The sequence below is a fragment of the Camelina sativa genome, chromosome 17 (genome assembly GCF_030686135.1).
Source record: "Camelina sativa cultivar CO46 ecotype springtype chromosome 17, ASM3068613v1".
NCBI lineage: Eukaryota > Viridiplantae > Streptophyta > Magnoliopsida > Brassicales > Brassicaceae > Camelina > Camelina sativa.
The window spans coordinates 34,737,459-34,763,597 of record NC_141896.1 but is presented as its reverse complement, the minus strand read 5'-3'; the positions used below and the strand labels follow the sequence as shown (position 1 = coordinate 34,763,597).

Genomic DNA, 26,139 nt, shown 5'->3' with positions numbered 1-26,139 from the left:
AAACTTGGTGATTTAAATGACATTTCAGAAGTTAATGCTTTTTTTTGCTACAGTTTGAAAGTTGGAGATTTTTTTGACATTTTTCCCATATATATTTATAAAATATTTTCAAAACATTAATATTTTATTATATTATTGAATTATGTCCAAAATTATGTTGGCCAACTTGTCATATGTTTGTTTCCTTTGCTAGATAATGAAGTTTATTCAGTGAATTTATAATCAGATTTGGATATAAATTCAGACTTTAAAACATAAGCCAAAAGGATAATTTGGGCCGAATTGTTCCGATAAATCATGTCGGCCCATTTAGTGTTCCCTCTTTCCTAACCTTTCTTCTGTCGTGCTCCGCTTTTCCCTGATACTTTTGAGCATTACAAATTCCCGGCGAGATTTCCCGGCGGCGGCGGCGGCTAGATATTAACTGGTTACAACCAGCAGGAACGAAGAATAGAAAACACCAAAGTCAATCAAAACGTCTCCTCTTGATAAAAAGATGTCAGAAAACACCAAAGTCGAAGCGAAGAGAGTGTTCATAGGAGCAGGATGCAACAGAGTCGTCAATAACGTTTCTTGGGGAGCTTCTGGTCTCGTCTCCTTTGGTGCCCAAAACGCTGTTGCTGTTTTCTGCCCTAAGGTCTGTTTCTTTCTACGATCAAAATCCTCCTTTTTTTATTCTTTCAAAAGCAAGATATGATTTTTTCTTTAACTTGTTTTGATGTTTTTGTGCAGACTGCCCAGATTCTTACTACGCTTCCAGGTCACAAAGCTGCTGTGAATTGCACCCATTGGTTGCCCAGTTCCAAGTTTGCTTTCAAAGGTACTTCCTTTTGCTTCTTCTGGTGTATGAGGAACTGTTTTTGTTCTTGATTTAGGGTTTTTAGTATGTTGAATCGTACCATAGGTATTGCATTGCAAAGGAAGAGTTTTTTTTTTTATGTTCTATCAGATAAGAGAACTTAGACTGAACAATTTGTGAGTTATAGCTATCATTATTAGATAATTTCTTTAGTAAATTGAGAAGACATAGGCGTTCAAATTTCTATTAATAGTCTGTATCAACGGTTTGGTGGTTTAGTTGCTGTGAAAGGTTATACTTTTCTACAACTTTTGAGTATAGATTTTAGGAGAAAAACATCAGATGGGTTAACGTTCTGTGATTGTTCGCAGCCAAGAATTTGGACCGGCATTATCTGCTCTCGGGTGATTCAGATGGTATCATCATCCTCTGGGAACTATCTACTCTTCATAACAATGTAAACTTCCCGCAATCTGATCTGAGTTTCTCTACAGTTTCTGTAATATCTCTGATCCCTAGTATGTTTTCTGATTGGTTTAGCAACAGTGGAGACATGTACTACAACTACCACTCTCTCACAAGAAAGGTGTAACTTGCATCACTGCTTATATGGTTTCTGAAACCGATGCAATGTTTGCCTCTGCTTCTTCTGATGGAGTTGTGAATCTCTGGGATGTTTCTTTTCCGGCTCAGTCTAGTGGTAAGCATTAACGTTCCTGCAGTATATTACTGGTTAAACAAAGTGAAGCATGTCTTCTAAGCAGTATCTAAATCGATTTTGTTTTGCCCTCTGTGTTATCTGTTGCAGAGGAATGTAAAGTGGTGTGTCTGGACTCCATCTGTGTTGACACTAAAGCAATTGTAACGCTTGCATTAGCGGAATTGCCTCAAAATCCTGGTCGATTTGCTCTCGCGTTGGGTGGATTGGACAATAAAATCAAACTTTACAGTGGAGAAAGAACAGGAAAGGTGCTTACCGATTCACTTATATGCCAATATATTCTCAAAAAAAACAAATTTAATTGTGAGAGTTTTTTGGTTTCATCCTTTTTCAGTTTACTTCTGTTTGTGAGCTTAAAGGCCACACAGACTGGATTCGGAGTTTGGACTTCTCATTACCGTTACACATAACAGAACAAACCACAGATTGTATTATGCTTGTGAGTTCTTCCCAGGACAAAGTTATTCGGATCTGGAAACTCGTGTTAGTTGGTGATGTTGGCTCATGGCGAAGAGAAATCACTCTAGCTTCTTACATTGAAGGCCCAGTTTTCATCTCAGGGACATCCACGTATCAGATTTCAGTTGAATCTGTTCTGATTGGACATGAAGATTGGGTCTATTCTGTGGAATGGGAACCTCCAGTTATCAATTCCATTGATGGGAGGTTAGTTAACCACCAACCACTGCGCATTTTATCAGCTTCAATGGACAAAACGATGATGATTTGGCGACCTGAGAAGAAAACTGGTGTGTGGGTGAACGTTGTATGTGTTGGAGAGCTAAGTCATTGTGCTCTTGGTTTCTATGGTGGCCATTGGAGCCCAAATGGTCTGTCGATTCTGGCTCATGGATATGGCGGATCTTTTCATCTCTGGAGAAATGTCAGTAGCAGCAAAGAGTCTGAGAATTGGCAGATGCAGAAAGTTCCTTCGGGTCACTTTGCTGCCGTGACTGATGTTACATGGGCTAGAACCGGCGAGTACTTGCTATCCGTGAGCCATGATCAGGTCAGTGTTTAGAGTTGAGAATGTTAAATTGATTCATTATATCATATTGCAAAAAAGAGACTTTTCTTACATTTCATTCTCAAAATTTGTGATTTTGCAGACCACTCGTGTGTTCTCATCATGGAAGAATGAAGAGGGAAATGAAGCAGAGGATGAGCATTGGCATGAGCTGGCTCGTCCTCAGGTTCACGGACATGATATTAACTGTGTGGCTATGGTTCAAGGTAAAGGCAACCACCGTTTTGTTAGTGGGGCAGAAGAGAAAGTTGTGAGAGTATTTGAGGCTCCTCTATCCTTCTTGAAGACTCTGAACCACACTTGTGCGGGAGGAGAAGGAAGCTTCCCTGAGGATTTACAAGCAGATGTGCAGGTTCTTGGAGCGAATATGTCTGCTCTTGGATTATCACAGAAACCTATCTACTTACACTGTAAGAAATTGATTGATTCAACACCATTGTTTCTAGCTTTTTACCAAAAGCAATCTTGAGATACATATTAATTTCTTTTTGCAGCTTCTAGTGAACCGCTGGAGAGAAATGGCGGAGGCGACGGTCTAGATACATTTGAGACAGTTCCAGAGGCAGCTCCAGTGGAGTTGAAAGAGCCTCCAATCGAAGATCAGCTTGCTTTTCATACTTTATGGCCGGAATCTCATAAACTCTATGGTCATGGTAATGAACTCTTTTCTCTCTGCGGTGACCACAAAGGAAACCTTGTTGCTTCATCGTGTAAGGTAAGCTAATGCAGTTTTCAGAATTTTTTTGCACTTGTTCAATCTCCTCGATGTAGATTTTAGATCTAACTAAGCAGGATTACATTACTAAATTTTTTACAAATGAACCACAAACTTCTTCAGGCTCAATCTGCATCCATGGCAGAGATATGGCTATGGGAGGTTGGGACATGGAAAGCTGTTGGTCGTTTGCAGTCTCACAGTTTGACGGTGACACACTTGGAGTTCTCTTATGATGACACTATGCTCTTGTCTGTCTCAAGAGATCGTCACTTCTCCGTTTTCTCGATCCAAAGGACAGGTAAACTCAAGCCGTTTCAACTTCACAGTTCTAAATCAGATTTTCTCAAAACATTCAAAAGTGTTTACATTAACTCAAGCTCAAGCCGTTTTCTCGATTCAAAGTGTTCAAACTCAAGCTGTTTTTTGCCTCTTGTTCAGACAATGGCGAGGTTAGTCACAAACTCATGGCAAAGGTTGAAGCGCACAAGAGGATCATATGGGCATGTTCATGGAACCCATTTGGCCACCAATTTGCAACTTCATCAAGGGACAAGACTGTGAAAATCTGGTCCATCGAGAGTGACGCTCGCATCAAACAGATTCTTGCCTTGCCTCAGTTTGGGAGCAGTGTCACAGCTGTGGCTTGGACGGGATTAGACCGCAAGGAGAAGAGCGGCTGTGTGGCGGTTGGGATGGAAAGCGGACTGATAGAGCTTTGGACCATAAAGATTATAGAAACAGAGGAAGGTACGACTGCAACAGCAGCTCTTGCTCTGCGCCTCGAACCGTTCATGTGTCATGTCTCGGCTGTGAATCGCTTAGTTTGGAAACCAACTGAGAAGTGCGAGTCTAATCAGAGCTTGCTAAGGTTAACTTCTTGTGCGGATGACAATTGTGTCAGAGTTTTTGACTTCAAGTTTTGAGTTTAGAACACACAACACATTGTAGTGTTTTAATATTATGACCAAAACTCTCTTTCGCTATAGAACCACTGTAATATTTATGCAAATTTTGGTTAGCTAAGTTGGAACATGTTACCAAATCACTTTTTTCTTCATTGCATTATGTTGTCTCATTATAAAAAAACAAATTTCTCCGTTTTGCACTTTCATACACTTCAAAGCTTTTCATTGATTTGTCATTACGCTTTGGGGGGCAATGGTCAGTTTTGTCTCTTGACAATGTAATCAGCGAGAGACACCAAAGGAGCCACTCTGTCTGAATTAAACCCCTGAAGATGTTCCTGTGCTTCTCTGTTCAATCTCTTTGCATATTCTCTCGCATTCTCCACACCCATCAGCTTTGGATAAGTCAGCTTCCCGGTGATCAAATCTTTTCCAGCAGTTTTCCCAAGCTCCTCGGACGACTTGGTCTCATCGAGCACATCATCCACAACCTGATACATCAGTCCAACGCACCTGGCGTATCTCCTAAGCTTCTCAATCTCTTCATCAGACCCACCTCCCATTATACCTCCCACAACAGCCGCAGCTTCAACCAAAACCGCGGTTTTATGAATATGTATCAACTCAAGATGTCTCAATTCATCATCTTTATTCTCAAAACTCATACTTCCTCCGGCCAAATCCGCCGCTTGACCCGCCACGAGTCCCTCCATCCCAACAGCTCTCGCCATCTCCTCAACGGCCCAAAGAACCCTCTCTGAAGGCACCCCCAATGAGGTTGATGCTGATGTCTGCTTGACGGCCAAAGACATAAGAGAATTAGCGGCCAAGATTGCTGTTTTCTCACCAAAGACTTTATGGTTGGTAGGCTTTCCACGGCGGAGGCTGTCGTCATCCATACAAGGAAGGTCGTCTAGGATGAGCGACGACGCGTGAATCATCTCAACCGCACAGGCAGAAGGCATCGCGGTTGACTCTTGGCCACCTACGAGCTCAGAAGCGACCAAACAGAGCATTGGCCTTAGTCGTTTGCCGCCTGAGAGAAGCGTATACCTCATAGCTTTGCGAACCTCGAGGATTGGCTCCCAAAGAGGAACTGAATTGTTACAAAGAGGAACGAAACCGTCTAGTGCTTTATTGATGGACGTAGCTTTGTTGTTCATATACGACATGAACTCAGAGCCAGGGTATGCAATAGAAGTTAGACGGCGGATGGACGGTCGTATCAGCCGCATTGCAGACGATACCAGAGTGTAAGGCGGCCGCATGATGGTAAATTTTACGGAGTAAGTAAACTTTACTAATGAGTTGTATTAATATTCCAATAGTAGCACCAAAATAGTAAAGTTTAGTAATTAGCATCTAACACAAAAATGGAAATAATGAGTTGAATCGTTTTAGCCTTTTAGGTTTCATATTTTACACTTGGTCCCCAAGACAGATCATCTCAACATAAATGCATGAATCTTGAGAAGATATAAAGAAAGAGAAATTTGTTGATGCGTCATCATATGCATGCAAATTGTGTCAAGAGTTTATTTTGACTTTTAAGGTTTTGCGTTTAGGACACAAACACCTTGTGGCGTTTAAAATCATGACCGAACTCTTTTCTCAATAGCATTACTATTACGTAAGATTGTAAAAACAGAGGAAGGTTTACTTCTTGTGGTAAACATAACTGTGTCAGAGAATTTTGAGTGAAAGAACACAGAAAATGCCACCTTATGGTATTTTAATACAATGACCACATTCTGCTTCTCTATAGCATCATTGTAATATTTCAGAAAATATTGGTAGCTAGGTTGAAATGTTTTAGCAAATGTTACTATGCAAATTTTGGTAGCAAAGTTGAAACATGCTATCACATAAATTTTCATTGCATTAGTTTTAAATTCTGATTAAGAACTTTTAGCCAAATTAGCTCTGGTCAGGTCTAGTTTTGTCACTATATATATCAAGAGTGAACAAATGCTTACTTAACATCAGTTGAATCTGGGCTCGCCTATATGAAAATACTTACCAAAATTGGCCCATTGTTCAGTCTTGATGAACTGGTGGTTATCTATAGAAGCTTTGAGACCAAGTCGCCTTTGAACAAAACAACATCAAAGACTTCTTTCAGCTTCTCATAGAATCATTGTTCAGTCTTGATTATTGATGAAGTAGCCATTTCTTCATTCGCTTCATCATTATCTATATATATAGTTGAAAAAGGTAGATGATTTAGTTTTTGCCTTGACTAGATAACATGAATAGACTAATAAAATGTCCATACCTTCTTCTATCTTCATATCCATTTTCTGCTTTCCCTTCTCTGGATCATTAGTTGTTCCTGCTAAACAAAGAGAGACAAAAAATTTCTATGAAAAGCCATAGAGACGATATAGTTGAACAAATGACTCATGAAAGCACAAGACTAATCAGAGAAAGGTAACAAAAATTTCAACCTATACCAACACAAACATTCAAGACTTTTTACTCCACAGTTCCAAGAAGGAGATTGTGTGCACATAAACACATGTCTCGGGGACTACTTCGAGAAATATGAAAAAGAACACTTTTCAATCATCACATACCTTCATCCTCTTGTACTAGAGGCCAAATGTGCTTGGCTAGTTGTTTGTTCATTTGAAACATATTGATAGACTCGACAGGGAACAGAGACCGTAATGATTCGTTGCATATTATAGTGCGTTTATCAGATGGATCTTGCAAATTGTTCTCCTTTATGTATTTCCAAAGCATTTTCACAACCTGAAATAAAACCATTCATTCAGCAGGTGTAATACCACATCCAGAAGTTTTGTAATTTCCCAAGAAGCTCTAAGGAACTAATTCACTATGTACCTCTGTTCTAGCTAACTGAGAGGTTCCAGTAAATGCCTGAAGTTCTGGTGAAAGACTGCAAACTTTGGTAAACCCGCCTCCTTTTTTCTTCGGTTTATCCTCGGACTTGGCTGGTCTAATTCAATAGAGAGCGAGGGCTTAGTTTCTTTTGGCTCTAAGCTATATATAACCAGACAAACACACAAAATTTGAGAGAAACAAAGAACCAACTAACTTTCTTTTCTTGCGTTTGCGTTTTCGTAAACTAGGACCTTCCTCTTCTCCACTTGCTTCTTCATTATTCTCTACCGCTTCTTCGTTTTGCTCCTCTTTCTCATCTTTTTCCCCTGATGTCTCGCCTTCATCTTCCTCTTTCACATCTTTAACACTCCCTTATAAAGATAAAACCATTCACAAGAACTATAAATAACATAGATGCCACATAAAAAGCTAGTGAGACAACAAGCAAAAATACCATCTCCATCATTTAGCGGCCATATATGCTTAGCCAATGCCTTGTTCATCTGAAACATATCAATCGCCTTTACACGAAATAACGAATGGAGCGCCTCGTCACATAATATATTTCGCCTATTCTTTGGATCTTGTAAATCGTGGTCTCGAATATATGCCCAAATTTTCTTCACAACCTGTTATATATGCAGATAACAATGTACTCATAAGCTTCTCTCCCAACTAAGCCATCACAGTGGAAAGAACGAAATTATCAAGAAACAGAACACAATACCTCTGTTCGAGCTAATTGAGAAGTTCCTAGAAACTTGTCTAGTTGTGGAGAAAGCTGACATATTTTGTTAAACCCACCTCGACGTTTCTTAGCCTCTACCGGTCTAATACAAAAACAGAACCAACAAGAATCACAAATTTTGACATCTTTCATCTAAAAACCAATTACAAGAAACAGAAAACTAATCTCACAACTCTCTTCTAAAACAATCAGAAGAATGCAATAAATCCATAATAACTAGTTTCAAAAATTTTTACCGTTCGGTCTTCTCGTCATTGCTTTCACTTCCTTCTTCATCATTTTGATCGCCATTACAGTCTTCATCTTCATCTTCATCTGCTTCCTCTTCCTTGTGATTCTCGGGTTTGCTTTCTAACAAAGCATCGCTTTCAAGAAAAGCATCGATTTGTTCCCTGACGAAAGCCTTCTTATCGGTTAATTCGTCGCCGAAATACGCCTCCAGCTGACGGCGGACGCTCGCCGGAGTCGTTGTTTCTAGGTCGGAGCGACGGAGAATTTCCCGGAGCTGGGTCACGAGGTCCGAGTCGGAAACCATTTCTCTGTTCCTTCCAAGAAATAATAGATATTTTTCTTTTTTGGTTTTCTTACAAAACTGAAAATTACAAAAGCGGTTTTTGTAATAAAGGAAACGATGGAGATGGGCATTTACGGAATTCTAGCAATTCTCCTCCCAAACGTTGTCGTTGGTTTTTTTTTTTTTTTTTTTTCTTTTTTTTTTTTCTTTTTATTATAATTTTGCGGATTGAACTATGCGTAACAAAAGATCGAAACGAAACAAAACCGACGGAACAAGTATGGTTAATTTTTTTTTCAGCAAAATGAATTTTATTAAGAATAAAATCTGTCAACATACAAGGGTTCTATCATCCATACAGGAGGATTTATATTATCACTATAAAAATATGTATTAAGGCAGCTTAGTTGTTGTGCTAATAAATGTGCTACTTCATTAGTTGAACGATGTGAATATTCAAAGCGAACCACTCGGAAGTGCCTTGAACAAAGTTTAATATTTTGTAGCAAGCTATAAATGGAGACGTCCATCAAGGAACCATTGACAACGTCGATCAACGTTTTACAATCGCCTTCAAAACATACATTGTCAAAGCCATGGTTCGAAGTTTGTTGCATAGCAAACAATAAAGCTTCCACTTCAGCTTTTAGTAGAGATTGTGCATCTCGAAGGATACCCGATCTCCAAGAAGACTCGATACCTAAAGAATCACGTACAACCCATCCTCCCATAGCTTTGTTGGAAACCGCCAAAAAACTAGCATCAAAATTGCATTTCACGAAAGGAAGCTGAGGTCATACCCAAAGGTGATTATGTGATTGTATCCTCGGAGAAGAATTCTGTATGTGGGCACCTGTAGCATTGATCCATTCAGAAACATCACCCTTAGCTTGGTGGAGGCTATGTTGAGCATCCTCAGGAATGTATCTAAAAATAAAATTGTTACAAGATTTCCATATATTCCATATGACCCAGAAGGGTAGGAAATTAACTTCCTGTGAAATTGAATTGTCATTGTACACATCTAATAAAGTTGAAACATTATCTTCCGGATCTGTTAAATGGAAGGGAGAAGGCAGAGGAATATTTGCCAAATTCCAAACCAACTGAGATGAAGGACATGTAAAAAGAGTGTGATTAATTGATTTTTTCGAACTCTTATAGCGTTGACAGACTTTGTCGATAGATACCCCATGAGAAACTAATCTTGTTGCAGTTCCCACTGATTTGGATAAAACATTCCAGAGAAAGTGTTTCATTTTAGGTAGAATCTTCAGTTTCCATATTTGATTTTTTAGAACTATGGAGCCATGTGGGACAACTGGAGCAGGGGCATTATCAGTCGGGTCATGAGTAGCCAACCAGTAGCCAGAACGAACAAAATACTTTCCTGAGCTATTATAGTGCCAAATTAATTTATCCACTGGACAAGATTGGGGAATGTAGAGTTGAGTGAGACCTTCATAGTCTTCTGGGGTAATGGTGGCTTCAATGACTTGGATATTCCATGAGGAAGAAATTCCATTAGTTTGAATAAAATCTGATATCATACCTTGCATAGAGGGGTCTACAGAGGAAACAGCGCATGGAGGATGGTCAATGATAACATTGTCCATATTAACTCGAATGGTGGAGCCCTCCTCTACTATAAAACGAATACCTTTTTAAAGCAAAGTAAAGCCAGTTAGAGTTGACGACCAGCCAAAGGACTGCGACTTTTTTGGCTTTGCATCGAGAATAGATTCATCCGGGAAGTATCTAGCTTTCATTACCTTGGCAAACAAGGTATTTGGATGACGAATAATCCGCCAAGCTTGTTTTTCTAACAAGGACTCATTGAACTTTCCTAAATCATGGAAACCCAAACCACCTTCCTTCTTTGAATATTGGAGTCGTTTCCAAGCTATCCACGGTATACCTCTCGAATTTGTACTTTTCTGCCACCAAAACTTCATTAGAAGAGTCTCAAGTTCTGATATAAGACCAAGGGGTAATTAAAGCAGGACATAGCATAGACTGGCATGGCCGCTGCAACCGATTTCAACAACACTTCTTTTCCAGCCGGAGAAAGAAATTTGGCACTCCAGTTTGAAGTACGTTGACGGACACGTTCAAGAATGTAAGCAAACATTTCTTACTTCTTTCTACCAAATTGTTCAGGTAAGCCAAGATACTTTTCCCCTTCCCCCTAATTTGAGATCTGCAAAATGCACTTCATAGCATCTTGGCGATGCCCATAGACGCGATAACCAAAAGTGATTAGGGTTTTTTATGTATCAATCTTTTGGCCTGAATAATACTCATAGACATCAAAGGCATCTTTTAAAGCTTGACAGTTCCGATTATTTGCTCGACAAAAAAATAAACTATCATCGGCAAACTGTAAATGAGTAATAGTTGGAACACCATTGCTAATTTTAATTCATTGTAGGTATCCAGATGAGACTTGGAACTTGATAAGATGGCTTAGAATATCAGCACACAAGATAAATAGATAAGGTGAAAGAGGATCACCCTGTCTAATTCCACAATCAGGAAGCATCCTTCAAAAGGGGTGCCATTGATTAGAACTGCATATTCTACAGATCTAACTGTGGCCATAATCCATTTGATCCATGTAGGAGAAAAACCAAACAGTTGCATGGTAATCTCTAAAAAATCTCATTTCAGTCTATCATATGCTTTGCTTACATCTGTCTTGATAGCCATATATGTTTGTGAAACTCTCTTCCTTATCTTAAGAGAATGCATTAGTTCGTGAGCTATTAACCAATCGTCCGAGAATGAACGCGGCTTGAGAGTTAGAAACAATAACATCTAGATGACGTTTTAGGTGTACCACCAAACATTTGGAGATAATCTTGTAAATAACGTTGCACAGGCCTATAGGGCGGTAATCATATAGGGTCAACGGTTCATGAATCTTTGGAATCATGCATATGTTTGTGTAGTTAAGTCCACGTCTCATAACTGACGAGTGAAAGAAATTCTTGACTTCCTTGGTTACATCTTCTCCCTCAACGTCCCAACATTCTTTGTAGAAACGGGCAGTTAAACCATCAGGACCTGGGGCCTTGTTGTCTCCAATCATAGATAGGGCTTTAAATTTTTTGTCATTAGTGAAGTCCTTAGTTAGTTCCTCATTGATTTCTTTTGTGATTGTAGGACGAAAGTCAACAAAATCCATAGGAGAGACTTGATGACAAGTGAATATATACATAGCTTGAAAGTAATCTGCAGCGTGTAGACCAACTGCAAACTCCCACTGAAGGTATTACCTTGATCTTCGTTTATAGAGGTTATGAAGTTCAGAGCAAAATGGTTTTTTGTACAAGCATGGAAAATTTTTGTGTTTCGATCCCCAACTTGTAGCCAAAGATTCCTACTCTTTTGTTTCCAATATAGCTCCTCATTTTTGTAAGCCTAGGCTAGCTCTTGACGTAAGCGAGGGATTAAGTCTCTATCTGATCGGTGAAGACTAGACATAGCTCTGCGTAGACGATGTTGAAGGGCATCAATTTGTTTTGTTGAATTCAGATTATTTTTGCGTTTACACCGGGCCATATAACGACGAGAATGGCTTATCTGATCAACAATTGTATGATGTTATTGTAATTTACAGACATTCCAGCCTTCTTTGACATAGTTTTTGAAACTTAAAACTCCTAACAGTCGCTTATCAAAACGAAATGGCTTCTTTATAAACTGAAAAGTATGCCTAAACGAAGAAGGATTGGTCTGTGATCAGAATCATTAAAATCAAGAAATTCATATATAGCTCTTGGAAAGGTTGCAGTCCATTCTGAATTCACCAAAGCTCTGTCCAAACAACACTTCATCGTGTGTGTATACCTCTCCCCCACCCAAGAGAGCCTATCACCAATAGATTTTAAATCAGAGAGATCACAAAAAGAAACCATGTGTCTGAAGTCTCTGAACGTCCACTCTGTGCGCAAAGGACCACTAATTTTTTCATTGTTAGAGAGTATCATTAAAGTCGCCAACTAGAGCCCAAAGAACATCCCTGTTTATGGATATATTTTTAAGTTGTTCCCACAAAAGGTGTCGATGGTCGGTGGTCTGGATTTAGGTGACCATAGACACAAGACAAGTAAAAAATCAAAGTTATAATTGTTAATGTTTACATCAATGATTCGAGCATCCTAAAGATTCTTGGATACCGGAACATTATTTTTCCACAACAATGCTAAACCACCACTCCGACCAAGAAGGGGTTCAGTAATTACATTAGAAAATCCTAGAGAAAGAACAAAGTCACACACCATCTCACACTTATTCAGAGTTTCTAAGAAAAATAATATATTAGGTTTATAAATACGACAAATACTACTTAGTCGTGATAGAGTCAGCGATCCACCAAGACCCTGACAATTGCAGGAGATGATCGTCATATGAACTGTGGGGGTACCGGGCCCCCGCGCCTCTGTCGATTTTGTTACCTGCTGAGCAAGATCCTTCTGACCCAACTCGCTCCTTCTTACGGATCTGGCACAGGACCGCCTGATCCTCAGCAGCCTCTCATCGTTGATAGAAAGCTTCAACATCCACACGCTTCTTTTTAGAGCCTCCAAGAGTGGATATCATGTCAGGGTTCTTGCAATCCTCAATGGGAGAGAAAGTGTCAAAAACTGTTTGCTAAACTTGGTATGTAAGTAGCGGAGTCTTTCAGCAGTTAACTCTGTCTTTGTGTCTTCAAATACACTCGGTGTTGATGATGGTTCAAAACTTGGGCCAGCACCCGGAGTAGAAAAGTGGTTTTGCAGTCCAGAAATTGTTGCAAAGGGTTCAATGGTTTGGAGTGTATTGGTCTCTGACATGACATCATGCTCCAGCGGAGGACCATCAAGTCACACTCAGCAATATCATGTTTCAAAGAGCCACATTTAGAATGGAACTTCCTAAGCCTTTCAAAGAGATACTTAATGGTGGTGTTATCACCCGCAGTAAACTGAAAGTTCCTTTGAAAGCGGAGAGGCAATCTATATTCCAGTCTATACTAACTCGAACAAATTCAACCAAATGGGCATTTTCATCAAAATCAACAGTATCGACTGGTCCTAATTGGTCACCAACATACCTGGCCATGTCGTTAGAGAGATAGAGGAGGGGAATTCCCCTAATCTGAACCCAGAAAGGAATGGTCTTCAGAGTCTCATTTGTGATGTGAAGATGCTAGCGGTGGACAGAAAGCATCCAATCATTAAAGGTCCAGGGACCACATCGCAGAATCATATTAAGAGGTTCTTTTGATTGGAACACAAACAACGCCTTTCCCGGGCCCAAAACCCAGCCAACAACCAAATCTTCAAAACCCCAAACTCAAGGCATATGACCAATCAGAGCCCTCAAGTTCTGCTTACGCGGATTGACGGTCTGAACCACCAGAGAAAAACAATTTGCAGTTACTGCCTTAGCAATGAATTGAGGGGGTAATGGAACATGCGCATCATTCATGCCCAAATCCAGATCTTGAAGAGATTTCCTGACATAGTCACTCATATTCGCGAAGATAGTTTCAGAGATGAAGGAGAGGGAAAGTGATAACAGATTGGTGAATGAAGAAATGGCAGGAAAGGGATATTTATACTTTTTGGGCAATGGCGGTTTCTCAAAGCAGTTATCCAACGAGATAAACGGATCCGATAAACTGCCATGTAACCGTTTAGGCAGAGAAAAACCGGGTAGAAATTTCAGTCGGAAAAATACTCTGGCAAGGAGAAGAAGGGCGACTGAGTAACTGTAAATCGCTCCAGAAATCGCCCTTAGAGAGAAAGGGTTCCATCTCATCTTACATGGATCTATTGTTTGGAACGAGTATAGTTAATCTATAAGGAAAAAAACTTAAAAAACTCTCATCTATTTTTTTTTTACGTTTAATATTTGGTATTTTCCATTGGAAGAAAATACCTATATTAATTAAAACGAACGAATTAATACCCAAAAAATAGAAATGTTGTTATTTTCATACTCACGTTTTCAAAAAAAAATTAAATGTTGTTATGAAAATGACAACATTTATATTTTTTGATATTATTTTGTTCGTTTAAATTAATATAAGCATTTTTCTTCCAACAGAAAAAAATCAAGTATTAAACGTCTATATATAAAATAAATCAGGGGTTTTAAGTTTTTTCCCCTTTATATATATCAGAAAACACGTGAAACAACAATACAAAAAAAAAATGACGATCAGAAAAAAGTAAAATGCTTTTGTAATAAAAAATAATGGAAAATAGGTAATTTATGGAATTTTTTAGGGATATATTCAATCTAATATTCTAAGTGATTTGAGTTTTTATGAATTTTTATATGATTTTGATGATTTTAGAGTAGTTGATATGATTTATTGCAAATAACAGTAGATTTTAAGGTAGATTTTAAAGTAGATTTTTAAACCATTAATTCAAGAACGGTAGATTTTATGTTTTATAAGACTTTTTAAAATCCATTATTGAATAATATAAAATTTGTAAATTTTACACAAATCACTTAATATTGTCAATTCGAATACATCCCCTTTGTATATTTATATAGAAGTTGTCATTAGATTCTTCCCTTTTTGTAATATACAGCGGACTAAACAATGTGAAACAAGAGATTAAAACCAACAAACAGAACAAATGTGGTTATAATATAATAAAGAAATCTGTGAAACAAGCATTACAAAAAGAAAAACAAAAAAAATGACTATCACGAAAAAAACATATATGTGTGAAATAGTTTTTTTGAATTTGATTGGTTTTAAGATCAAAGTTATTTTCTCCGATGTATAATTGCATTAATCGATAAAATTAATCCGTATAATTTTTTTAAAAGAGTATGGAATTCACAAGGAAAATGTGATCGAAATGCAATTCAGAATGAAAGCAAACAATTGGGTTTCCCTCTCATATTTTACAATTGGCAATTTTAATAAAATCGAGTAATTATTTTTGTTCTCTGGTGGACATCGCCGTATTAGAAAAAACTCAATGGCGTGTTTTGTTTATTCTTTGCAGTACTCTTTTACGAAATAATAAATTGAAAAAAAATTAGATTGACCCAAATTAAGAGATTAATTACTTAATTAATTTATAAAAGATGAGGTTTAGTGGGTTATTTTATGTCTAAAATACCTTTTTTTGCTTTGTCAGGAAAAAATAAAAAATCAAATTTACCTTTTAAAAAATTTCCAGCATTTTTTTAAAAAATTCAAAATATTTTCAGAAATCTGTCGGACTAGTTGTGACAGATTTGTTTATGTACGACATATTTTTTTTGCATGAAAAATTTATTTGTGCATGACCGACAAATTTATTTTGGATGACATATTTATTTGAAGATAGTTACGACATATTTATAATTAGTGACAGATTTATTTTTAACGACAGACTTATTTATAAAGACATCACATACTTTCATAATATATGGCAGATTGGTTATAATGTGTGGCAGATTTATTTTTCACAGTTGTTATAGATTTATTTTTTTCGCTAAAAATCTACTGTACTGTGACAGATTTTTTTATGAAAAATAATTACTAATTTGACGTCTAGTGATAACAGATTTATTTCATATTACTACAGATTTTTTAATTTAACCAAAAATTTGTCGTTTGATAACAGGTTTGTTAAAAAAATTAAAAAATTGTTAAAAAGACCTACATTAAGACCATATTTTATGGCCGATTTGTTTATGTTATGACAGCTTTGTTTTTGGCTTCCAAAAATATGTTGTTTGAGAACAGATTTTTGTTTTTTTGTGCACCTTTTGATAACAAATTTATTATATGTAATTATAGTGACAACAAATTTATTTTATGTTATGACAGATTTGTTTTTTGTTATAACAGTTTTGTTTTTGTCTTCCAAAAATCTTTTTTTTTTTGTTTTATTCTTTTTTATTTCAATTTTTTTTTGTTTTTTTTTGTAAGAATAAAACTTAATTTTTTTTTTTTTGGGGTTTTGGTCTTTTTACATAATTATTATGTCAATCTAGTAATGAGATACAATAGTATGCCAATTGAATTATTTTTATCTAAATTTAGATCAACTAATAAACTTACCATGTAAAGATTCTAAAAAGTTAGTATTCTCCTCTTCAAGAAGAAATTAGATTCACACCTAACGAGTTACCGTACAATGAAAAAAAATGTAGATCTTAGTTTATCTCCAGAAGAAGAATCACACATGACAGTTGCATTCAAAAGTTTTACACATGATTGACCAAAAATTAAAACGAATTATTAACATAACTGAAATAATATAGAAATAACAAATTCTTTTGGTAATTCATGCTCTCAGTGCCGTGCCAAAAATTCATGGAGGTCGATCTATATCATATTTAAATATGAGACTCTTGCAATTGTCTTTACTTCTTATGTTCTTAATAATTCTTTTTTTTTTTTTGTCTTTCACACATATTAAAAAATTATTAAAAATTTTTTTTTTTTGTAATTACAGGTTCCTATAACTCTAACTCCATTGTGTTTAGTGTTTTTTTTAAGTTTACAATTCATCATCAATAACTTATAAAAAACCATTTTTTGTAGACTCATTTCCTCATATTTAGACTACCAATCATGTAGCCGTATTTTAATTAATGTGTGCTTGAATAAATAAACTTATAAAAATTGCATAGAAGACTGTTTTTTTAAACTATCTTTTCGAAACAATTTTTTTTTCTAAAACTTTGATTATTAGAAGCGGATGGAGTAATAAATATGAAACAAATGTGTTTTTACTTTACAATTACCTTTATAAACATTATTTAAGGTTTCTTAAACAAAGTATGATTTTAGAATTTTGTATAATCTTTTAGGAATCATATATTCACAAAATTACCACTTTATAACATCTTTCTAGTCATATATATACCAAAATAACAAAAGTAAATTCGTTTAAGTGCATATTAGTATATAAGTGTAAATATCTATAATATTTGTATATATATATATACATATGTAAAAGAAAACATGTATGTTAAAAAATATATTTTCGAAAGATCAAAATATTATGAATCCTAAAATTTATTTACAAGTTTAATTCTAGTGGCTAAAATTAAATTAAATTGCCCATAATTTTATACAATATTTTTAGATTTCTCTAATTGTTCGTCTGATCTGATAAGGACCATTTAGTCGTTAAAGACGATGATATAAAATCTATGACAAGCAAATTCTTCAACTTAATAAGTTTTTTTGTATTTAAATGGCTTGGTAAGAATATAATTGATTACTTGATTATATGTATTTACGTACTCCAATTGCACATGCTACATGTGTCCTTATCGATATGACATCTATTTGATGGATCCTCATTGTTTTGACTTGTTAGTGAAATGATTAGTTTAATAGTTTCAACGTTTTAATTAGTAGCATTGGAAACAATTAAATTTTGTAAAACATTTTCAGATTTTTCATAACCCTAAAACACAATCAGAAGAGATCTCTTTTTCATTAAAAAAAAAATTGCTTGAAATGATTAAAATTATGGTTTTGGTTGCAAAATTCCAGGATTTAGTTTCTTGTAACTAAAATTCGTTTGCCCAAAAACAAAAGATACATATACAAACCCAAAAACAGTGGTTGTCACAAGAACTGAGACACTTTCCCAAACAAGAGAACACAAAACAAAACAATTCTATGGCCTAAAAGATATTGTCAACCCATTGACCTCAAATTCTCTGACATTTTGAAGAAATCTCCTATCTATGCTCGAACTCTAATCCGCGAGGTTCCAGATAATCCCCAAAACTAATCGAAGTGACCACTTTGCAGCTAAAAACACCAGCCTACAAAAGAAAACCAAAGAACAAAGATGAGTTATGCATATATTGAGAAACTTAAGTCATATCTAAACAATATCGTCCATATGTTTATGTGCTCATCATGGGATTTCTACATAATTTATCTAACAAAACTTACTGTACCTTTAGATGAAGATGCTCATTTTGTTTCCACACTGTGATTCTGCAGAGGATTTCCTGATGTGTTTCTAGTCTTCTTATACCAAAAGAACATGGACCAAAGTGCTCTAAGCAATACTCCATTAGCAAAATGTGGAACAAATAAACGCCCCCAGTACGGATAGTACGGTCCAGGAAGTTTAATCAGAGTGAAGAACATCATCATAGTTAGCAAATGCCATGGTACTTCCGCTTCCTGCAAGAACAAAAAACATAGTAAACAGCTGCGTTTTCAATTTTACACATTCCAAAACAAAATCTTAAACATATAGATTGGGGATCTATTAACAGCTGTTTATCTTCTCTACGACCTTGAGACGAGGAGAGATCTTCAAAGCGGTTTCTTGTAGAATGCCCGCAACAACCGTACCGAGGACTAAAGGAAACGGGACTAAAGCAAGTTTCCTCTCATGTGCACAATAAGACATCTCACTGATTGAAGAAACCGCGAATATAGGAACAAACAAGAACTTAACGACTGATATAGCGAGATCAAGAACAAGCTGGATGAAGTTTCCGAAAGCTCTATTCCAAGGGAACTCCTTAACCGGCTGAGGAGAATTATCCCAAACATCTTTTGTTATCCTCAGCAGATTATCAAAACTAAGCCTCTTTGGTTCCCCTGAATGTTCAGATTCCATATGAATTGAACGACAGAGGAGTGGTCTCTTTGAGACTTTAGCTTCATTAGCACCCTTAAAGGTACAATCTTTATTGTTCTTAGAGTAGAACAACGTGAACTGCAAACACAAGATATAGAGAAATCAAACAACTCAGTTGGGGGAATATCACAAATTTGCTATATGCCTAACGAAAGATTCATAATTTACATATTTAGCGGATACAAATAAGAGAGGCTAACCTCTAATTCACTATATTCTACAATGAAATTGATCCAATTTCATATCAACAAAGCCTAAGTGCAATATCTTCCACAATTCAATTGAAAAATTTCGTCTTTAATCAAAAGTCGAAGACCCACATGAGCAATAATGAAAAGTAACAATTTTTTGTTCTGGGTCGTGAAGCTAATTTGAAGATTTGGTAGAAGAAGACAAGAGATTTGGTTACCTGGGTCGAGTGGAGTCGCAGAGCCATTGAAGGTCTAGGAGAAGAAAGAAAGAGATGAGACATCGCCATTGTATTTTAAAAACTGTTGCTTTGAATTTTTCAGTGTGTTCATTGGAGAAGAGGCTCTATGTGAGTAGAGAGGATAAGAACCGAGGAGGGTTCAAGCCTACTCGGAGAGAAAGAGATGCGGAAAAAGAAAAAAAGAGTCACGGAAGGTGGAATCACCTGAGCCAGTGACCACCGTAAGATCACGTGAGCTCGTGGTATTAGCTAAGTTTTTTTTGTTTTTTTTCTCCCATTATTTTATTTGATTGAAACAAGAAATAGTGACACCATACATCTAATGAGATCATGGAGAAAGGGGAAAGAAATTGTTTAGAGAAAACAGAAAAATTAAAATTAAAACAGAAAACAGACACCCATCAATCCACCCAAAAGCCCAGTTTCCTATCTCCTGGATTGTTGATACCACTAATTTTCGGTTTCATATTTCCTTGGCGGTCCACCACGGTGCAGTTTATACCCTTGAAAGCCCGACGATGGTGGTGGTGTGTGGTTGTAAGCAGAATTGGCTTGCTCCAGTATCCCGTCGGCAGGTATTCGAAGAGGATCACTGCTCGATCCAGCAGCAAAAAGACAATACGGTAGCTCAGGCAGCCTAGGAAACTCAATCGGCAATTCTGGTGGAGCCGAAGTTGGATGCTCAATTCGCGACAGCGGAGGATAAATTGGTGTGTTAACCAAATTCCGATTAATGATAAATGGTAAATCCGGTTTAAAGCGGTATGAAAAAGTCAATTTTCCTGATGGTTTTCCCGATAGAGTTCTCACCTCACACGTCATCACTTTCACCCTCAGAATGTTACCTTCATTGTTAATTGACGGCATGACTGAATCTAGAAGCTCAAGTAATGGTATGTTAACTCTTCCGATATCTTTGTTGCCTAGGACTCGACGAGAGATTAGTCTTATCACAAGTGTCAAACGACCATCATAGACTAACCTCTCATTCATGGAAAATTTGACAGCTTGATTCCAAGTTGGGCTAGATCCACCAGAGCGATCGATAGTAGTTTTCGCCTTTTGTCTCTTTCGAGTATTTTCGCCATGAATGGTGATTTTGGTGTACACATCCATCTTTGTGATAAGATTCACATTCACAAGATGACTTGCGGAATGGATATTGAGCTCTAGAGTTAGATTTTCCATAACTGTAAGGAGAGTTTAACATCCACTCTGCAAATTCAGCTTATAATTTATATAAACACGGTATAATAAACTAAATGTAGAAAATTATATAAAATGGAAATAAAAGATTTAGCAAATGAAAATTTAAGAAATACATTGCATCTTAAATATTAAAAAATGATAATCCATTTTTCCCATTTATATATAATTTTCATTAGTATATAATATAGTGATCATGACTCATCTATCAAAAAAAGTAATCATTATATTTATATTGAATGTATAAAGCTAGAAAAAATCTATTATAGCTAATAGTGAAATAAATAATAAAATTTATCAAGTCTAGGAGAGTCTTAAATCCAAGTACGTCTCTATACTCGATATATTTTTTCGTTGTTTATATATATTTTAGTTTTGATCTGTTTAAGTTTATTAAAATCTACATCGATAATTGGTGGGCTGCAAGATGTTGTAGAGCTTTAAAGCCGAAATGTAATATTTGTCTCACTTTAAACTTATAGTTTTTACAGTTTAAATTTTATTATCTATTTTTTTTTTCAACCATTGGGCCACAACACACTGGCCCATTAGCCAAATCTCTACATTCATAGAAAGCGGGACTCGATCTCTGGTGTGATGGTGCTTTCTACATTTGGACTTACTATTGACCACTGCACTAAGATCACTTCACTTTTATTATCTATTTGTATTTGTTTCTTTTTTTTAAAAACATTTATTTTTGGGGTGCACATTTTTTCCTTACATAAAATATTATATACAAAAGTAAAATAACAGTAGATTACTTACTATCCAACCCATCATCATCCACTTTATTATGTAAAAGTTTTTTTTTTTTTTTGATAAATATGTGAATTTCATATATAATGAAGGTTTGTAATAGTTACAACAAGCTGAACACATCAAAACATCCCTTGCCAAAAAAAAGATAAAAATTAAGGAAGGGACTAAGATTTAGAAACCGAGGAGTAGGCTTGCCTAGTCGTACCGCAACCATATTTGCAATAGGTCTTTAAAATGTTTACACTTCTGCTTCGCCAAGATTGCATCCCTGATTTGCCGGTCCACGGCCTTGAACAGGACGAGGACATCAGTAGATATGTTGTTGTGGTATCTATTGTTGCGTTCCATCCAGATAGTGTAAAGAGTGGCTTGCGTGACCAGTCTACGGAGACACCGAGGGGAGGTATTGTCTTTGATGTTTAGCCATGCCAAGAATGTGTCCCATGTGTGAAAGGTGAATGGAGTATAGCCAAGTCGACTGTTGACTTTCAACCAAAGTTCTTCACTCACTTCGCAGCGTAGAAATAGGTGATCTCTGGATTCTAGATAAGAACCACACAAACAACAGCCTGTATCTATTTGGAGTCCCCATCTTGCCAATCGAGCTCTTGTAGGAAGTCTGTCTAATTGCATTAACCACATCATAAATGCATGTCTAGGAATGGCCCCTTTAAACCAAATATGATTCGTCCAAGGAAGAGGATCAGATCTTGGCCTTAGAACTTCCCACGTTTTCTTGGTGGAAAATCTCTCCAGTTCTTCAGAACCTATCAACCACATAAAAGTATCCGAGATAGTGCTTAAGGAAGGGATATGTATCGTGGTGAGGTGAATATGAAGGGCTTCTGCTTCACTTGATCTTGCAGGTCTGAGATTCCATCCCATCTCTTTTAGAGGAATTCCAGTTTGAGCAGGACCAGAAATCCCCAGAAAATCAATTAAAGGGCCTAACGGAGTCCACCAATCATACCAAAAACTGATTTGGTTACCATTTCCCAGGTTGCATCTGATAAAGTTGCGAGCCAGAGTGCGCAGATTTAAGATAGATGTCCATGTCCATGAACATTGCTTCTTTGCATTTATAAGCCAAAAAATCTCATCCATTTAGCCCACAGAGAATCACTGGCAGAAAACAAAGGCCAAATGAGTTTTAGGCAAAGGGTTTTGTTCCAAAGACTGAGACTTCTAAAACCAAGTCATCCTTCAGACTCGGGAAGGCAAAGACGATCCCAAGCCACCTTTGCAGTTCCTTTCTTATTGACATCACCGGTCCCGAGGAAATTAGAACACATACTTTCGATCTTTTTCAAGCATCCTTTAGGTAGGATGAAAGCAGACATCCATAAATTAACTGTACCACAGATGATTGAGGCTATTAATTGCTGCCTACCCGCATAGGACAAAGCTCGAGAGGACCGGGAAGACAATCAGTTGGTGATCTTGTCCAGTCAATCTCTGCCTAAAGTGGCTTACGAGACGCATTGCTGATAGACAAAGCATACACAATGGACACGACTAACTCTTCGGTAACAAAAGGCTACTTGATTAGGCAGGTTATCATCTGCAACGATTTACTGAGGACAGACACCTGAAGAGACGGATGCCATAAGATCCATATCTTGCCAAGGTCCAAAAATTCGTAATTACCTTCAAAAGACCAGCCTAGAAATACGCAAGATACTATACTTCGCGATTTCAAAGGACTAACATGGGTTTCTATAAGCCCACCTAAAAGCGGTTGATTAGTGTTCAACCATTTCCGAAACTCCTACGCTTTATTGAGTCGTTAAAACCTCTTACATTCCAACAAAAAATATCCATAAAGGAAATGGATTTAGAGGATTAAAGGGCCTCCAGCCCTAGCCTTACGCAGCTTCTGTCTCATCATTCTTTTAGAGACAACTTGCAAAAAAATGGCAAAGACATCATCTGGATTATCATCATTGCCAGAAAGACTATCTGAGCCTGTGTCTGATGGACTACCATAGAGATCGTTTTCTATGATAGGAGGGTGAGAGAACAGATTGGTGGTAAGATCAATGCACAACTCACCTTCTTCCAGTCCAACAGCTGAGGGTTTTGAGGAGCCAAGCGGAACTATCGACGTCCTTGAATTAAGTTTTTTACTCAGAACCTTACTTGAGCTTACAACGGGATTAGGGACCTTCAGAGGAGGGGCTGGTAATGACTGTGCTACAGGTCTCCATTGAACATCTCCCGATGGTTTGACTATTTATCCACGTGAAGATGGGACAGGGATGGCAGAGGCACGAGTTGTAGATGGTACATGGCCAACAAGAGGGAGTTGAGCTTGAATAGGTTTATTGCCTTGTTGCTTATCCTTTTTTGCTCTAGGGCATGAATTTGTGAAATGTTTTGCAGAGCTGCATAAAGTACACGTCGGTGGAGCTTTAAAGCATCTAGAAACTGTATGATCCACCTTTTTACAATGACTGCAGAGAGATGGAAGCCAAGGGCTTGAGACTTGAATTCTCTTAATCAGACCAGACTCAAATCTTGCATTCACTGCATCTGGAAGATGTTTCCTTGGATCTATAATAGTGTATACCTTGGCCACCTAAATATTTGTAAGGTTTTCGGTCTGAGGATGGAGGCAGACTGGGTGACCCACAAGACCAGCGATGTGTTTTAGCCCCTCCCTGTTGAAGAATTCTAGAGGCACACCGACAAAATCAAGCCATGCGTGATCCCTTCCTTTCGCCTTCCACCTTCGCCGATCTCGGCATCGGCTCCTTCCGGCCATCATGGCCAAAAAGAAAACCTCTCGGGATATCCCCACTAGATCTCCCCCTTCCTCGTCATCAAATTCCAGTTCTATAGCACCTACCTCTACACTTCCAGCTGGTGTAGAAGCTGCCTCTTCTGCTCGCACCATAGTGTTACCTGAGCTTCCGCTAAGCTTGGCTAATAATCCTGAAATCAACTCTGGCAATATCGTCGTTTCGGCCACTGCTGCAGAAATTGATAACCCTAATCCCACTGTTCCAGCTACAGCGACCCCACCTCCGGCAGCTGTACTTGTAATTGAAGCAGAAATTGTTGCTGCGGATCCACAAGCCATGACAGCCATAGCGACTGAAAACCCGACCATTCCTGTTAATGCTTCGGGCTCAAATTCGATAAAGTCTGACTTTCCATGGAAGAATCTTGTCAATGGAAACTCGATAAAGCTTGAGAAGAAGGGTACTCCATTTAACCTCGAATCTTGTCAACCTAGTGTCATAATTTCAAATTCGGTCATAGAAAAAAACAAAAAAAAAGCTTGGGATTGTTTCATTCTTGGTCAGTTTTATGAAGACCCTCCTCCCAAAGGTGCAGTCAAAACGATTGTTAACGGGATCTGGAGTCGTCAACATAGAGATATCACGGCTTCTAAGATGGAAGGTAATTCTTATCTTTTCAGAGTCCCTTGCCCCAATGCTAAAGAAGAATGTTGAGTCAAAGTCTCTGGCAAATCGACGGTTGTGGCAAAATGGTCACCTAATATCAAACCATGTCAAAGTATTATGTTTCCAACTAAAACCTTATTAATAGTGAGTTGTGAATTTGAGATGCTCATGTCTTTTTCTTTTTTGACATCTATGTACTAGTATAGGCTCTTTCATAATCCACGTGCCCAAATGATTTAATCCCCTTGCACTAAATTTAATGTACCGGACAAGCCAAACCATTACTCATCTTAACCAAATTTTTTGGACGATTCAACATAGATTCTGAAGATTTAGTGAGTGATGAAGACTTGATCACAAAAATTGCGCATCATGAAGTCGCAAAAAATTGTGCATCATATATGAAGGGTGTAACTTAACTCCAGAATTTGGCACACTAATGATGGTTAACATTGTCGTTGATCAATGAGACAATGAATACATTGTTGGCTATTAACATTGTTCAGTTGAGAAAAAAAGATATTATAAAAACATGAAACACAAAAAAAAAAAAAAAGCACACAACCTCACACTAAAAACTACAGTGTGTTTAAAGAAGACCACAAATATTATATGTAGTATTTGAGGATGACTTTGGCTCGTGGCAACTATTAACTTTGATAGAAAGGATATTTCTCATTAATCAATAAAGGTCAGAGTACAAGAGTATTTATACAGTACAATTAGTATATTAGAGAAGTAAGCTAAAGGAGACTTCAACTCTAATATACAAACTATTAACTTATATGATATAAGTCAATACACCCCCCTCAAGCCGATACTTCTTTGGGAGAGTAGAGGCTTGAAATCGACATCTGATGTAGAAGATGATGAAACGGACCAGGGTGTAGCGGCTTTGTAAGAATGTCCGCAAGTTGGTTCCCAGTGTCAATGTGAAAAAGCTTGAGGAAACCATTCTTAACTTGATCGCGTGTAGTGTGGCAATCAATCTCAACATGTTTTGTCCTCTCTCATAGAAGACATCGTTGTTCGCAATGTGAATGGCTGACTTGTTGTCACAGAACAAATTGGCTTGAGAAGTAGGCTCAATACGTAAGTCTCGTAGAATCTGTTTGAACCAAAGAAGTTCCTTCGTCGTCTGAGCCATACTCCTGTATTCTGCTTCGGTGCTACTCGAGCTCACGATATCATGTTTCTTCGACTTCCAAGTAATCAAAGAGTTACCAAGGAAGATGCACATACCAGAGATTGATCGTCGAGAGTCTTTGCAAGTTTCCCAATCAGCATCAGAGAAGCCATTCAAGCAAACCTCAGAAGAAGAAGAATAAAACAGACCTTGACCTGGGCTATTCTTCAGGTACTTGAGTATATTTCGAGCAGCTTGAAAATGTGTATCAGTGGGACAAGAGAGGAATTGACTCAAC

At 37.3% G+C, this 26,139-nt stretch overlaps 5 protein-coding genes and 1 pseudogene across 10 annotated transcripts; 1 reads left to right on the top strand and 5 right to left on the bottom strand.

The window, feature by feature from the left end:
* Window positions 1-220: 220 nt before the first annotated feature.
* Window positions 221-4,307, top strand: LOC104758259 (elongator complex protein 2). Of its 2 annotated transcripts, none has more exons than XM_010481086.3 (10): window positions 221-637; window positions 733-820; window positions 1,171-1,256; window positions 1,340-1,499; window positions 1,608-1,768; window positions 1,855-2,529; window positions 2,630-2,957; window positions 3,042-3,262; window positions 3,386-3,563; window positions 3,704-4,307. In XM_010481086.3, the coding sequence occupies exons 1-10, from the start codon at window positions 497-499 to the stop codon at window positions 4,186-4,188; spliced, it is 2,523 nt and encodes an 840-aa protein (XP_010479388.2). In that variant the 5' UTR covers window positions 221-496; the 3' UTR covers window positions 4,189-4,307. The 2 variants fall into 2 exon arrangements, with proteins under 2 accessions (XP_010479388.2, XP_010479390.2); XM_010481088.3 differs by having other exon boundaries at window positions 273-637; window positions 1,346-1,499.
* LOC104759871 (geranylgeranyl pyrophosphate synthase 6, mitochondrial pseudogene) lies at window positions 4,297-5,925 on the bottom strand (annotated as a pseudogene). The gene has a single exon (XR_015586902.1). The product of XR_015586902.1 is annotated as a geranylgeranyl pyrophosphate synthase 6, mitochondrial pseudogene (transcript).
* Window positions 5,926-6,031: 106 nt separating this feature from the next.
* LOC104758258 (uncharacterized) lies at window positions 6,032-8,359 on the bottom strand. 4 transcript variants are annotated; one of them, XR_015586900.1, is made up of 8 exons: window positions 8,002-8,359; window positions 7,745-7,847; window positions 7,472-7,646; window positions 7,232-7,388; window positions 7,018-7,127; window positions 6,747-6,924; window positions 6,446-6,505; window positions 6,032-6,363 (listed from the first exon to the last, which is right to left on the bottom strand). XR_015586900.1 is itself a non-coding variant. In XM_010481083.2 (8 exons), the coding sequence occupies exons 1-8, from the start codon at window positions 8,298-8,300 to the stop codon at window positions 6,305-6,307; spliced, it is 1,146 nt and encodes a 381-aa protein (XP_010479385.1). In that variant the 5' UTR covers window positions 8,301-8,359; the 3' UTR covers window positions 6,032-6,304. The 4 variants fall into 4 exon arrangements, 2 of the variants coding, with proteins under 2 accessions (XP_010479385.1, XP_010479386.1); XR_015586901.1 differs by having other exon boundaries at window positions 6,446-6,502; XM_010481083.2 differs by having other exon boundaries at window positions 7,018-7,132.
* A 566-nt stretch (window positions 8,360-8,925) lies between these two features.
* LOC147924728 (uncharacterized) lies at window positions 8,926-9,895 on the bottom strand. Its single transcript, XM_087496923.1, has 4 exons — window positions 9,470-9,895; window positions 9,300-9,385; window positions 9,080-9,206; window positions 8,926-8,979 (listed from the first exon to the last, which is right to left on the bottom strand). Exons 1-4 carry the CDS (start codon window positions 9,893-9,895, stop codon window positions 8,926-8,928), a joined length of 693 nt encoding a protein of 230 aa, XP_087353049.1.
* Window positions 9,896-17,729: 7,834 nt separating this feature from the next.
* LOC104758257 (uncharacterized) lies at window positions 17,730-19,667 on the bottom strand. Its single transcript, XM_010481082.2, has 4 exons — window positions 19,317-19,667; window positions 18,557-18,985; window positions 18,210-18,441; window positions 17,730-18,071 (listed from the first exon to the last, which is right to left on the bottom strand). The coding sequence occupies exons 1-3, from the start codon at window positions 19,383-19,385 to the stop codon at window positions 18,226-18,228; spliced, it is 714 nt and encodes a 237-aa protein (XP_010479384.1). The 5' UTR covers window positions 19,386-19,667; the 3' UTR covers window positions 17,730-18,071; window positions 18,210-18,225.
* On the bottom strand, window positions 19,592-20,525 carry LOC104759870 (protein SRC2-like). The gene has a single exon (XM_010482751.2). The coding sequence runs from the start codon at window positions 20,523-20,525 to the stop codon at window positions 19,788-19,790; it is 738 nt and encodes a 245-aa protein (XP_010481053.1). The 3' UTR covers window positions 19,592-19,787.
* Between the last annotated feature and the right edge of the window lie 5,614 nt (window positions 20,526-26,139).